This window comes from Crocodylus porosus, unplaced genomic scaffold (assembly GCF_001723895.1).
Source record: "Crocodylus porosus isolate Cpor-Errol unplaced genomic scaffold, CroPor_comp1, whole genome shotgun sequence".
NCBI lineage: Eukaryota > Metazoa > Chordata > Crocodylia > Crocodylidae > Crocodylus > Crocodylus porosus.
The window spans coordinates 26,325,074-26,338,910 of NW_017728914.1; the positions used below are offsets into that span (position 1 = coordinate 26,325,074).

General features: G+C 43.8%; 1 protein-coding gene across 3 annotated transcripts in view; it reads left to right on the forward strand.

The window, feature by feature from the left end:
• P4HA2 (prolyl 4-hydroxylase subunit alpha 2) overlaps positions 1–13,837 on the forward strand; it is a 50,640-nt gene that overhangs the window by 18,247 nt on the left and 18,556 nt on the right. For all 3 annotated transcript variants that reach the window (XM_019535047.1, XM_019535045.1, XM_019535046.1), the window contains 5 exons: positions 1,390–1,486; positions 5,435–5,586; positions 7,431–7,568; positions 9,390–9,629; positions 12,585–12,784. In XM_019535047.1, coding sequence (XP_019390592.1) covers positions 1,390–1,486; positions 5,435–5,586; positions 7,431–7,568; positions 9,390–9,629; positions 12,585–12,784 — 827 coding nt within the window. The remainder of the gene's footprint in view (positions 1–1,389; positions 1,487–5,434; positions 5,587–7,430; positions 7,569–9,389; positions 9,630–12,584; positions 12,785–13,837) is intronic.

Consider the following 13,837-nt stretch of genomic DNA (forward strand, 5'->3'; position numbering starts at 1 on the left):
AGGCACCTGGCTGGGGTCTTATGACCCCTGCCGCCCCCAGTGCTCCTTCCTGCCCATGGCGGGGGGTCGGACTCAGTGATCTGTCCAGGTCCCTTCCCACTCATTGAGTCTATGATTCTAAGTATAAAATGCAAAAGAGGCTGCCAGTATACAAGCCTAACTTTCCATTAGGAGAGTCTTTGCATATTAGACTACCAGCGTTAGACTGTAATTTTTCTGTATTTGGATTTTACAAGGTGTTTTCACAGTTACCCTGTATAAGCCACATAATCAGGGCTGTAGGCCTAAGTGCCTGTGACATCAATTGAGAAATGTGCGGTCTGACCTAATCTGCACCCATATGTAGAGTGGATTCCATGGCAACAATTCTGACCACTAACCACTTTGCCTTGAAAGATGCATTACATCAGATTTCTCTTAATTGGCTACAGATGGAGGTACCAGCAACATTAAACAAAGGCAAAAAAGGGGGCACGGCAAAGTTTCTTTGCAAGATATTAAAGCTGAGATTGCTTCAAAGCCACATGAAGGAATTATACTTCTCATATAACTGAGAAATGGGGGCTCATCTCGTGGGCTTTTACTGCCTTTACTCAAATATAAGATGACAACCCCCCCCCCAATAATTAGATTCTGTGTATGGAAAACTTCTAAATCCGGAAAATTATAACAAATTTATAATCTAGGTATTGCAGGGGGAGAATCCTGAGTTCTCCCTGTCTGCTCCATCGTTACAGCAGGGAAAGCAGTGGGTGGGGGGTCAGGGTCAGGCCCTCTGCCCCCACTCACTTCTTCCCCCTGAAGCCTTGCTGCTCCTCCCTGCCACCTGCACCCCCTCAGTCCTTGCTTCTGCCAGTCTTTGCCCCTTCCCCTGCTTCCCTCTGCTTACAGTCAGATACTGCTTGGGCTGCTGTGTCCTGGAAGCTTAGCACGTGGAAGCTCAGCCTTTGCCTGGCCATGCAGCAGTGTCAGCGCTGCTGTTTGGCCAGGCAGGAGAAGAAGTTTTCATGTGCTCTGTGCTCCAGAGAGACCCCAGCCTGAACTGGAGCCAAGCTGCATCTGACGGTAAGTGGGGGTGGGGGAGCAGGTGGGCTGAAGCTGCAGACGGGAAGTGGAGGTGGGAGCAGGAGGCTGCTGCGTGTTGGACTCTGGCCCTGACCTGGGCTCAAGGGCCAGAGTCATATAAGGTGAGTGACTGTTTTTCTCATGCTGTTTTGTGGGGTGGGGGAAGAGGCACCTCACCTCGTATTTGAGTAAATACTTTTAAATGTTAATACTTTCTAGTCTTTTACTAGCCTGAGAACATCTGGGAAGTTTTCCCTCTGGCTGTAGAAAAGAGTGGTTCCTAGATGTAACTCTGTAATAACATTTTGTCTGCTTCCATTTCAGGTCAAATGACTGACCTGGTTTATTCAGAGAGAGACTTGGTGCGATCTCTGAAGGAATATATTAGAGAGGAAGAGTCCAAGCTCTCTAAGATTAAAAGGTAAGAGAAAGGACTGTGCAACTGTTTTACTTGGACTGTAAGTGTCTTCATGCCTTCATCTCTGTCACAGGATCTGATGTAGTATTTCCCCTGGTGCTAGGAAAAGCATAAAGTGGGAGCATAAAAAGCGGAGAACACTATGTGCCCTCCCTGATTCCCTTGAGGACAGTAAGGATGAGCGGTCTCCATCTTGGGGTTCTCTTGTCCATTCCTCCATTCTTACGAGAGAGCAGTAGTCAAGAGCGTTCTGCTTTGCTCCCCAAGTCAACTGGTTAAAACACTTCATCTTCAATGAAGATGTGGCCGCCGTTACCTGTTATTCCTCTCTGCTGCTTTGCACTGATGTGCTTGACTTAAACTGCTTCTATGTAGTCTACTTGAGCATTTCATAGCATGCAGATAATAATAGCATGCTTGTTTGACCGTCGATTCAAAGCATCATGAGCTCAATTATTGCATTGACTTCCTGTGTGCTTCTGATGGTAAACTTAAAGGTGGTAATTAAGGTGGTAATCTTAAAGGATCCAAAACATTATCTAAGCCTATGTACAGACAGTCAAAAAGCCCAAGGCTAAATTGATTCAGTGTTTGCAGGTTAGTCTAATTCGCATAGATTAAACCAATAAGCAAGTGAACGGACATTCACGTTTGATTTCAGTGGCCTAGGCCAGAAGCTGGAGTGCGCTGGAGCACACTACCCTGCTCAGCTGGGCAGACAGCTTTGGTTAAGGCTAATCTGTCCACCCTGCAAGGGGGGTGAGGGGGAGTTGTTGGGGAGGAGGTGCAGAGCATCCTAGGATGTTGGAGGACTGACTTGACTTGAAGTTGGAGGGGATCTGGGACAGAAATTGAATAAATAGATTTAATCTAAGCCACTGAAGTCTGATACTGCATCCGTCCAGGTTCATCTTGAACTGGTTTTGGCTATTTTGAAAGCAGTTTATGTGCACTGAACTTCTGTTGTGTTACAGATTTGAACTGGTTTCCAATTGCTCATACCAGTTCATGTGCAATTCCTGTCCATAGCTCAAGTGCCTAAATCCCCAAGTCCTCTTCTTAGTATCTGACTAATGCTGGAGGCACCTAAACTCTTCCCTTTATGACCTGGGATTCCCTAGCATCTGCTGTTCTGTGCTAGTTGCATGCCCAGAACTAGCCCTAGGCAGTTGTGAGCTTAGGATCCTTGTCTTTCTAAGTCCTGTTTGAAATTTAAACAATAGGTAAAGTAGTTTGTAATTCTTCAGAAGGACCTAACCTTGCAGGCATGCTTTAACCAGGTATAGCACATGGCAAAGGTACTGAATTCAACATTACACACAACAGTCATAGCTACCTTCAATCAAACACATGGCTGGAGGAGGTTTTCGTAGTGCTTGCCTATTACATACCATTCTGGAGGTTAGAGCCTTCCACTAAGAAGTGGGACACTTACATTCTAGCTTCTCTGAGCCTGTGGGGATTCAAACCCACATCTCCCACTTCCCAGAAAAATTCCTGAGTCACCAGGCAAGAGGCTGTTTTGGAGGGGGAGACACCCTCCATCCCTTCTGCTGAAATTGAGCCACAGAACAGCCAAAAGTGTAATATTCCTGGGGGCCAGGAAGAGAACAAGCACAAAGAAATATGCCTGTAGCCTAATTAGTATTGGCACTTCGCTGGAAGGGGAGTTCAGGCTATTTCTGACACTGCCATCAACTGAGATATTTCTGCTGGCAGTCACTTTTCTGATGGCTCCAAAAGGCAGTTTGTGGTTAAAAAGCACTTTCATTCACCTAGGGGATTTGAGCATTAATACATGCTTTGGATGATGCATGGATTACAACATCGCAGATAGAGGGACAACACCCAGGTATCTCGGAAGGATTTAGGGTCAGGCTGAGTCAGAAGTGCTGTGCATCCATCACTGACACTCTGCAGTGCTCGAGAGTCCCAACTGTTTTCTGTGGGTAATGAAACATCGCAAATGTTCTGTTGCTTAATTTAAGTAACCAGGCAGGAGCCAATCTTTCATGAAATTTTAGTTCTTTAAGCAGTGGGGTGGAATCTCTCTCCATAAACCTTAAGATCCAGTGACAGCATTATCTCTTAAAGGGAGGCTGCCGCGTCAGTTTAGGTTTTTGTCAAAACAAGCCTTTGCATAAATATCATCCGCAGAAACATCTGTCTGAATTTCAACTACAATTTTATTTTCAGTAGAAGTAATTTGGATTAATTTTAAAAGCCAGAACCTTTTTCCCCCACCTTACCTAGTGTTAACTTAAATGTTGTAGCATCCTGCTAGTATATAAAGAAGTGGAAATAAAAGCCAGATCTGCTACTTTTACTCATGCAGTAGTTCTCTATTACTCGGTCTCAATAGTTTCATTGGCATTACTAGAAGGATGCGCATGGCCCATTGGTAAAGGTGGTAGCCTGCAACTTTGGAGTCTGTTTCAGTGCCATGCCCTGCCGCTAACCTCTTGTATGACTGACCAGACCATTTAGTTGATCTCTGTGGGACCCTTGGAAGAAATGTGCTTGTCCTGGGTTCCCTCGGATCACGAGCAATGTGCAAATCCTCTAACACTTGGATACCCAGGTTTTACTGGTATGATAAATGCACAATGAATTAAAGACTACTACTAATAGTCCTAATAGTTAATACTTGAAACAAATAATAGTTTCAATACTATTATTAATCTTAGCACTGCTACTGCTAAGATACTGCTCAGTGAGTAATACCAGGGTTTGCTACTTATTCTGTAGAGAGTGAAGTAAATCTACCGTGATTTCATTTTTACTATTTATACTATTAAAACTGCGAGCTTGAAAAATGTTAAGGTAACTTTTTGTTGTGGTTAAAAATGAGGTTCAGGTTAAAAAATAATTTCTTTAAAGGTTTTATGAGGAAGTAGCTGTATATTCTACTTTGGAGCCAGGCTATTCAAATGTATAGAGAAAGATGAACAGAGCCATTTATCGACAAATTGTTTATCTTGTTTTTGTTAGCACCATCTTTTTTTCATGTCCTACTTGACTTGGAGACGCTAAGATCACAAGTGGAAGCTGATGGGCTGCTCTCAGTGAAGCCCAAGAGCAAAGATGTTTTACATTTCTGTTTTGCCGTGACAGAGTACTGACTTTAAAAAGTGTATTGAAGAGAGGCAAAACTTTGGCACGTGATTCTTATAAGAGCTAATATATTGGTGGACTTGAGGGAGACTACTTACTGTAGCCTTAGTAAAATGTCTACCTAAAATAATAATTTGGATCATATGTCATGCAATGGCATATAAGGGCTCATCAGTAACATATTTTCTCTTTTGAAGCTATGAAGAAAAATTCATCCCCAGTATCTGACATTATCCTCATTTAGCTGTTGTCATCGGGAGCCTCTTTTATAACTTGAAAAAGTCAAGAGTCCAGTTTCCGCTCTCCTTTCATGGGGTTCCTGTAAGAAGCTAAAGAGATCTTAGAAAAGCAGAGTGATTTTGAATTACTGAGATGTAAATAAGTGACTGGTTCAGAATGATTATGCTGTAATCACCTTGCACTGTGACCATTTTATATGAAAAGGGTACTTGGGGCATCATCACAAATTAGATTCCCTTAAGAGGGTAACACAGCACTAGTGTAGTTAAATTGGTTGTCACAGTCAGGGCAGCTAGGATCTGGAACTAGCTTCCAAGGGAAGTTGTGCTCGCTCTTACCCTGGGGATCTTCAAAAGGAAGCTAGACAATCACCTTGCCGGGGTTGTTTGACCCCAGCATCCTTTCCTGCCCGCAGCAGGGGGTTGGACTTGGTGATCTGCTTGGGTCCCTTCTGACCCTACCAACTATGAAACTATTTCACTTGGGCAGAGTGAAAACTAGCCCTGAAGCTCTGCATGTGTTTTAGATGTGAAATTAAAATGACTTGCACTTATAAATCCGCTCGCAGATTCAGGCAAACTCCTCTTTTTTTTCCAGCTGGGCTGAAAAAATGGAGGCAGTGACTAGCAAATCAACATCAGATCCAGAAGGGTATCTGGCACATCCAGTAAATGCATATAAGCTGGTGAAGCGCTTAAATACAGAGTGGCTGGAATTGGAGAATCTAGTTCTTCAGGACACTACAAACGGTAAGGCATTCAAGGCAAGAAAACACTTTTCTGTAACTGCTGTAAGACCATCTCTTCTTTTCCCCACTCATACAGTGGAAACTCAGATTCAGTCATGGTTTTCAATATTGTCGCTAGAATTGTGGAACAGCTTCTTGGTTTGTGGTTACCATTTCCCTTCATTCAACACCCAAAGAAATCCTGAGCTTGCCCAGAAGCAGTTTCCCTAGTTTAGATTAGTTTTAGTTTTATTAGTTATGGGAGGCCTTTATGCTCTTTTGGAACATCAGGTGAAGAGCAGGATTGCGTTTCTAAAGGTCCAAATATTAAGACGCTTGTCTTGAGAGTTGTGTTGTTAAGGCATAGGTCTTGTTCCACTCAGTCTTCCCTATCTGCTTTTCTTTCTTTTCACACCAAGCCCATGCGTGTTTGGTCTTGGTTTGATTTGGCCTTTTGATAGACGGATGGGAAGATTTCAAAATCGAACCATGCTGCCCAGACTGGCTCTCCAGGGGTTTCTGATCATCTCCAGCACTAACAGCTGGTGGATATTGTAGCGTTTGTGTTGATGACAACTATTTTAGTTCTTTATTCATGAGCCTATTGTAAACAATCCTCCATATGCTACCCTTTTGCAGCATAGCCTTCAGAGAGCCTTCCTTGGATAGTTGCGCTTCCTCAAGCTTAAACACGTCTACTGCCAGTTTATTTTTATTGGACTTTCTGAAAGTAACAGAAGAAAAGGAGGAAATATGTTTTTTCTCTGAACTGCACTGCGTGTTTTTTTTCTTTCCACTCAGTTTAGGCTAAAGTTCAGGTGCTTTGAAAACTTTTTTTTTTGGTGAAGACTTTATCAAATGGTGGAATAGTCCCTCTGAAGAAAACATAATGCTAATCTTTTTGGACAGACAGTTAATTCTACTGTGTTTATATTTCTCATCTTAAAAACTTTCTTTGAAAACTGGTACAATTGTGCTTTGCTGTAAGATTTAAAATGGCAGAGTTTTGTTTTTCTGTTCTTTAAAAGGGTTGTGGGATGCTTCAACCTATATACCTATTTGCATTTGACTTTATTTGGTCTGTTCTGTTAGTTAGTGCCTAAGAAAACAGGAACTAAAATGGCTCTGCTCTTATAACCTCATGACGTTGACCCAGTTTAGTTTTTTGTACTAAGCAGAATCCACCTGGTCTCGTGGGTTAATTTCTGTAAGTAAGTACTTGCAAGTAGTACTTGCATGTCTTTGTTAAAGATGGGTCAAAGTGCAGTTTCAAACTGCAGTGTGGCCTGCCCTTACCCCAAGAGAGTAAGTGCTTAGTTTCTTTCCTTTGGAAATCTCACAGGTGTGATCTGGTTAGGGCTGCCGGTCTGTCTTGGACCATCTGAGATTTTTCAAGCTTGTCTGTATTAGCTGGCACTCTGCATTCAAACTTGAAAGGCCTCTTGAAACCTAGTGGAGAAGGATCGCAGCGGTCTTGATGAGACACTGCCTTAACAGAAGTCAGGGGAGCTGTCAACATGTGTGGTGGGGAGATGCATAGAGGATGCATGTATGAAAAGCAGTGTTTGGGCTATAATATACATGGCTGTACTTTTGTTAATAGCTTAGTCTTTTCTCATAGTATGCAGTTTGTTGGGATTTCTGGCATTTTTTTGGCTTGAGTTTTAACTTTTTTATAAAACAAAACAATATGTAGAAAACAACGTTTAATGACTTGAGCCTGGCAAAAGAATGATTCAGTTGTTTGATACCTGTTGAGGAAAGTTGCAAAACAAACCTGATGTTCATGGTCCTGAACCAGTCTTTTTTTTTATCTGATTGTTTGAATAGTGGAACTAATTCATTCCTCCCTTTTTTTAACTTAAGACTTTATTGCAAACCTCACAATACAACGCCAGTTCTTTCCAACTGAGGAAGATGAGACGGGAGCTGCTAAGGCTCTGATGCGTCTACAGGACACGTATAAGCTGGATCCTGAGACCATTTCTAAGGGAGTACTACCAGGTAACAGAGCAGTTCTTTCCTCTGCATATTCAGCGAGGTTAAAAAGGTGGTCGACACCTTGGACCTTTTTAAAAACTTTTACCAGTCTTCTGAGCAGTCCTATTATTTCATGTGATTTTAAAGATCCGAGAACCTAAGAGTTGTTTGAGTTTTGGGGTTTTAATACTTAAGGGTTTTTCCTATTATCCTTAAGAATTGGCCATCCCATGTCCAGTGAAGGATATGTGGCCATATGAAATCTTACGCTGTACCCGTAACTGAAAGGATGGTGTGAAGCTCTGCAGCCATGAGCACCTTCTCAACAAAACTCTGTTAAGAGTCTTCAAAATTCATTAAGTGGTTTGTCAACAAAAAGTTGAGGAAGTTCTCCAAAAAAAAATGACCAAGTCCTCCAAATGTTGCGTGAGTTCATAGAATGTATTATGCAAGTCTCCTTAGTAGGTTGTTATATGTCTAGTTTTCTTATTGAAAGCCATTTTGATTGCAAACTTCACCACACTTTTACTGTTGCATTTTAGCCCTCTTAACTGGGAGCCCTGAAAGTGCTATCAGACTTTTGTTGGAAGGGTGCTCCTAGCAGAGGCTTAACAATGAAGAAGAGTCAGGCACCATTGACCTGGCTGATCTTCCCTGTAAACAGAAGCATCCAAGAAAAATGAGCTGGTTACAGTCCAGTAAACAGGTTCTCCCAGGTGGGCTGTAGCTAAGCAACAAATGTCTGATACGGGATTTGGAGGCTCCCAAGGGATGTACCTGATGGAGGGGGCTGCATAAGAAATCTCTGGTAGGTATGTGTGAGAAATATGCAATGAGATGGCAAGGCAAGCAGAAGGAAATTGGGCTTCTTAGTATCGTTAACATTTCAGATCCTCCAGTCACACCTGTTTTCTCCAAGTAGCTTACACATGTGTTTATATTTTCCCAGAGCAACAGTCTCCCTCAGGGACAAGAATTTTTCATCTGAATTTTTTTGGTTTTGGTAGTGTAGAAGCAATTGTGGCAATAGTGTAATCATGTCTTGTTGCATAGATACAGCTCTGAAGACACAAGCTTCTTTAAGTGCTAGTTCAGGCTTGTTCATGTGCAAATTGCACAAAGTAAGGGTGAGTTGGGATTTTTGGCTGGTTGACTATTTTTTGCAGGGAGTCATTGCAGTAGGCACAATCTTTTAAAAAGCAAAAACAAAAAAAAAAGTGTTGATTTATAGTATTTGGAGTTCCGATTGCCTTAATTATGATTGTCACACAGCCAAGGACCGCTAGCTCCTCATTGTACCGGTCACTATAGAGCAATAATACAGGAAGTTCCTTTTCTAGGGAGCTCCCGCTGTGACAGTACGGCTCAGCAGTTTGAGCACTCAGCTGGGATTTGAAAAACTTGCATTCTGACTCATGACAAGTCACATGGCCTCTTTTTGGCTTAGTTCCCTACCATGAGTATCACTTCCTTAACACATGAGGAAAGGGAAAGTGAAAGGGGAAAATGCACTGAATATTTTGGCATGTTCCTATTCCATGGTAACCAGGGTATGTGGTAGGCCGAGGGCAAGATAAGATTTAGATTCCTGATTTTATGCTAAAGTCATTGGCTTCCATGGAAGTTTAATCTCATGGAATTGTGGCCAGTTATGGTCCTTATCGCTCTTTAAGCTAAATGGATCTTACTGAGCAGGAGAGGGTCTAAAAGCTCACCACTATCCGCTGTCACGAGGTTTTTCCAGATGATAAATTCCATTGCTAACTTGCAGTCTGTTTCCAAGCAAGACAGCTTTAACTTGGGAACATTTGAATAGGGGACTTAAAGCTTTATCTCTAAATTTAGGAACAAAGTACAGGTCGTCTTTGACAGTGGATGACTGCTTTGGCATGGGAAAAACAGCTTACAATGATGGAGACTACTATCACACAGTGCTGTGGATGCAGCAGGCTTTAAAACAGCATGAAGAGGGAGAGGAATCCTCCATCACAAAAGCAGAGATCCTGGACTATCTCAGCTATGCCGTCTTTCAGCTCGGCGACTTGCACAGGGCCATGGAACTCACCAGACGTCTTGTTTCTCTTGGTAAGAAGAACAAATGATCCAGTTTTTTTTAAAGCCAGAGCATACTGTAGGGGGCAATGCCCACAACATCTGCGTCCCATAAACATTAGGCTATTCTGCCGTGTGACATACCATAAACGCTTACACTGGATCGACAGTTTATTGTGCTGAACACCTTCCATCTCAAAAAGTATCCCACAACCCATGCAAAGCTTACGCAAAATAACAAGCTTGTGTGTGTTGTCCTTGCATGAGGTTTGTTGTTTGCATGATGGCAAAGCTGGGGTGTGAAGGGGAAGGTCTCCGATCACCAGGGATCCTGGCTTTCTCTGGTAAAACATCAAGAATGCTCTGATTTCTTTTAAAACCCCCAAAATCCATGATTAAAATGAAAGGCCCCCCTTGGGCCTGCTCCTGCCCTTCACTCCTCCCCCAGCCCTGATGGTGCCCCTTACCTCCCACCCACAGCTCCTGCTCCCCCCCGCCCTGTGGAGGGGTTCCCCCAGCTGCCAGGGCTACAAGGCCCGGGACCCAGGTCCACAGCTCCCTGCCTCTGGCAGGAGGCAGCAGCTGCTACAGTGGAGCAGAGTCTAGTTTCACCCCTGTTTCCTGCCCACTGCAGGCTTGCAGGGGTGGGTCACTGCCTGCTGCTGTGAGCTCTGCGCTACCCTGGCTGGCGAAGCATCCCCTGCCTGTGTGGCTGCAGCAGGGGCAGCAGCACAGGGGTGCATGCAGGCAATGTGGAGCTTGCAGTGGCAGGCAGCTTTCTGCATGGCTCTGCTGTTCCCTGCAGTGCCGAGTTGCACATACTGACCTCCCCGCTCCCACTTCCTGCAGGCTGGAACTCCGCCCGCCTGCAGAGAGCTTGTCCCAAAACTGCAAATCCACAGGTTTCTCTGGTAAAATGAGAAATCTGCATTTGCCTCTAGTAAAAAGGTGAAATCCACATTTTACTTCATTTTTCTATGGGAAACTGAAGATCCGGATCCCGCTGATCACTTGCTTAGGTGCTGTTTTCTCATGCGAACCTCTTGCCTTCCTCACTCCTGTTTGCCACAGATATTTATAGGACGGGACGCTTGCCCACTTGAATGAACTGGGTCTAGTTTAGGCCTGGGCGAACTGCTTAATGCTTCTAATCAAGCTGCAAGTAAAGGTCTTGACAAGGTTGAGCTATGGAAAATGGAATTTTTGAGGTGGCCGTGCCCTAAAGTTGGCCATCGGCACGTGGTGCCCTAGCTTTCATCATAAGCTATCTTAAAATGACTTCCTTCAGGAGCTGCCTGTGGGTCCTGAGGTGTAGATTGGCCACTTCTGATCTAGTTCATGCCTTTTTTTAAGTGTCTTCAAGTTGTAGCAGTTGTGCTTCCACCGCTTTCTCTCTTGGTTGGAGAACGAGCTATAGGTGAAGTGCAGTGGGAAGGAATGGTGGTTATACTTAGCCACATTTTACATTGAATATTCTTCACAGCTTATGCCTCAGTCAGCTGGGGTTGTACCCCTCTGCACTTTTAAATAGCCTTTAGCTGTCTCTTGGTAGAGGCTGAAGAGTTATTATATTAAAAAGACAAAACAGTCACTAGTATAACTAGGTAAAACTCTCTGATGTCCTCGAATGAGATTCATCCTTCTTTTACGTGTTTATTAAACGTTGTCTCCTATGCTACAGCACACCGCAGTGTACTTTGCCTATGTTAAGCTTTTATCAGCACCACTGCACAACAGACCTGGCCTGCCAGTAGTGGCTTAGTGGTGTTATGACGTTTAAAAAGGGCACTTGTTACTCTACCTAGGATAGTTTCATAGATTTTGTAGACATTAGGGCTGGAAGGGACCTTGGAAGATCCTTGAGTCTAGCCCCCTGCTCAAAGGGCAGGAAGTCAGCTGGGGTCATAGGATCCCAGCAAGATAAGCATCCAATTTGCTCTTGAAGGTGTTCAGTGTAGGTGCTTGAACCACCTCCAGTGGCAGGCCGTTCCAGTCCTTGAGGGCTTGGACAGTGAAGAAATTCTTCCTTATGTCCAGCCTAAAACGGTCTTGCAGGAGTTTATAACCATTCAACCTTGTCATCCCTTGGGGTGCTCTGGGGAACAAGTGTTCCCCCTGATCCTGGTGGTTACCCCTGATAAACTTATAGGCGGCCATCAGATCACCCCTGAGCCTGTGCCTTTCCAGGCTAAAGAGTCCCGTGGCTCTCAGCCTGTCATCATAAGATCTGTTTTCCTGGCTTCTGATCATGCGTGTGGCTCTTTGCTGGACTCTCTCAAGCTTCTCCACATCCTTTTTGAATTGTGGAGCCCAAAACTGGACGCAGTAATCCAGCTGTGGCCTCACGAAGGTCAAGTCCAAGGGGAGAATGATGTCCCGGGGTTAGTTTGTAGTTCTTTTTCATGCAATCTGGGAATGGTTCCTGCTATAAGATTAAAGAGTGGGTGGGGGAGGAAGAGTTGTTACTAAGAGTAAGGGAGAGCAGCCCTGAAATTGTTGCTAGAAGTGGATTCAAACCAAAAGCCCAGAGATGAGCACACAAATCTCTCTGCCAGACTTATTTTGGTTTGAATCTGAGGTATTGCAGAGAAATCCAAGAATATTTTTGTCTTGGAAGCAATGCAGCATCTTGCACAACTAACCAGGCCAAGCAAGCAAGTTGTAGCACCTGGACTGTACTCTTACCCTAGATACTCCCACTTGCTTTGAAATGCACATTGCCTGTACAGGTCCTTACAGGATCATGACCAGCTTCCTTGTAGGTGAATTGCTCAAGCTCTCCTTGCATGTATGCCTATATTGAATCTGACTTTGTGTTAATATGACATTGGAGGTTGGAGCTTGTGTGTCCATTTGAAAAATAGTGTTTGCTGTGGCGAGGCTGGCATGGGCAGATGACTGCAGTATTTTGAGATGAAGTCTTTTGCTGACCAGATTCCTGCAATGGTGTAACTCGTTAGTCCTGTCTATTTTTATTCCCCTCTGAAGATTCCACTCACGAGAGGGCCGGAAGCAACCTGCGATATTTTGAGAAGTTGTTGGCGAAGGAAAGAATGGAGACGTTATTGAACAAGACATCCGCTAGAACAGAACCGGTGATGCAAGGAGGGGTCTATGAGAGGCCTTCTGACTACCTGCCTGAGCGTGAGATCTATGAAGGTCTGTGCAGAGGTGAAGGAGTGAAAATGGTAAGAGAAGCATAAAATACCAACAGTGATAACCAGTTTGCATTGTTCTTCCCAAAACTTGCGCTGCACTACATACTTCCAAGTACTAAGGCCTTTCTATAGCTTATGGCAAATGATCTAGTTCATACTTCACCCTGAAGCCTGTAGCATTCTTGGGAGTGGGGAGGGAGAGAAGAAAGGAAGAGTAGGTGAGTTCAGTCCAGCCCATCAGTTACAGTAGTATTTACTGTTTTGATATTGTCCCTTGACTCCCTTGAATTCTGCTCTTGGGTTTCCATCAGAGTTCTTACAATGTGGTAATTTGCCAGAGATCAGAGGGTATGGTATAGTAGCAGACTCCATTCACTTTCTAGTTGCTCCATTTCAAGTTGACTGCTGGGTAAATGCAAACTATTACTCAAATACTGTTTATAAAAAGGAATAATCTGCAGAGAATCGTTTTTTCCCTCATCTTAGTCCAGGAAGTTTACTATTCTCTGCCAGTAGGTGGTGAAAAGAACATAGTTTTTACTGCTTTGGAGAGCTATATATATACCTATAGGAAGTGTGGTTGGTAGCTGCTTGTCTCCCAGCAGGTAGCCGCAGACCTTCCTAACTGTACTGAACTTATGTACGAGTACTCTGTGTTGCTGAGAGGGCTTGGGTTCTTCCCCTCATGGGGTGAGTTAGTTATTGCCCTTGGAAGCAGCCTGCAGTGGAACTTGTTTTTATATGGTGCTATCTGAACAGCTAAGTAGGAAAAAGTGTCTTCCCGATGCTTCTCTCAAAGGGTGGTGAAAACAGTTGTCCAGCCAGTTATGCTGAGCGTGCATGGTAGCAAAGCATTCTAGCAGCCTTTTCCTGTTTTGAACTTTGTCCCTGCAGGACATCTTAATCATTGCTCAAGGAAGGGGAGAGAGCATGATTTTTAATACCTGTTTCAACTATGGTTATAAATCCCAGAGTAATTGCAGTCTTTTTGTCTTCTGGGCTTTAGAGATTTTTTTTCCTTCCCTACGAACCCAGCTGCAATATCTTGCATGCAAGACAGCTGCCTACTTTGTCATTTGGTCT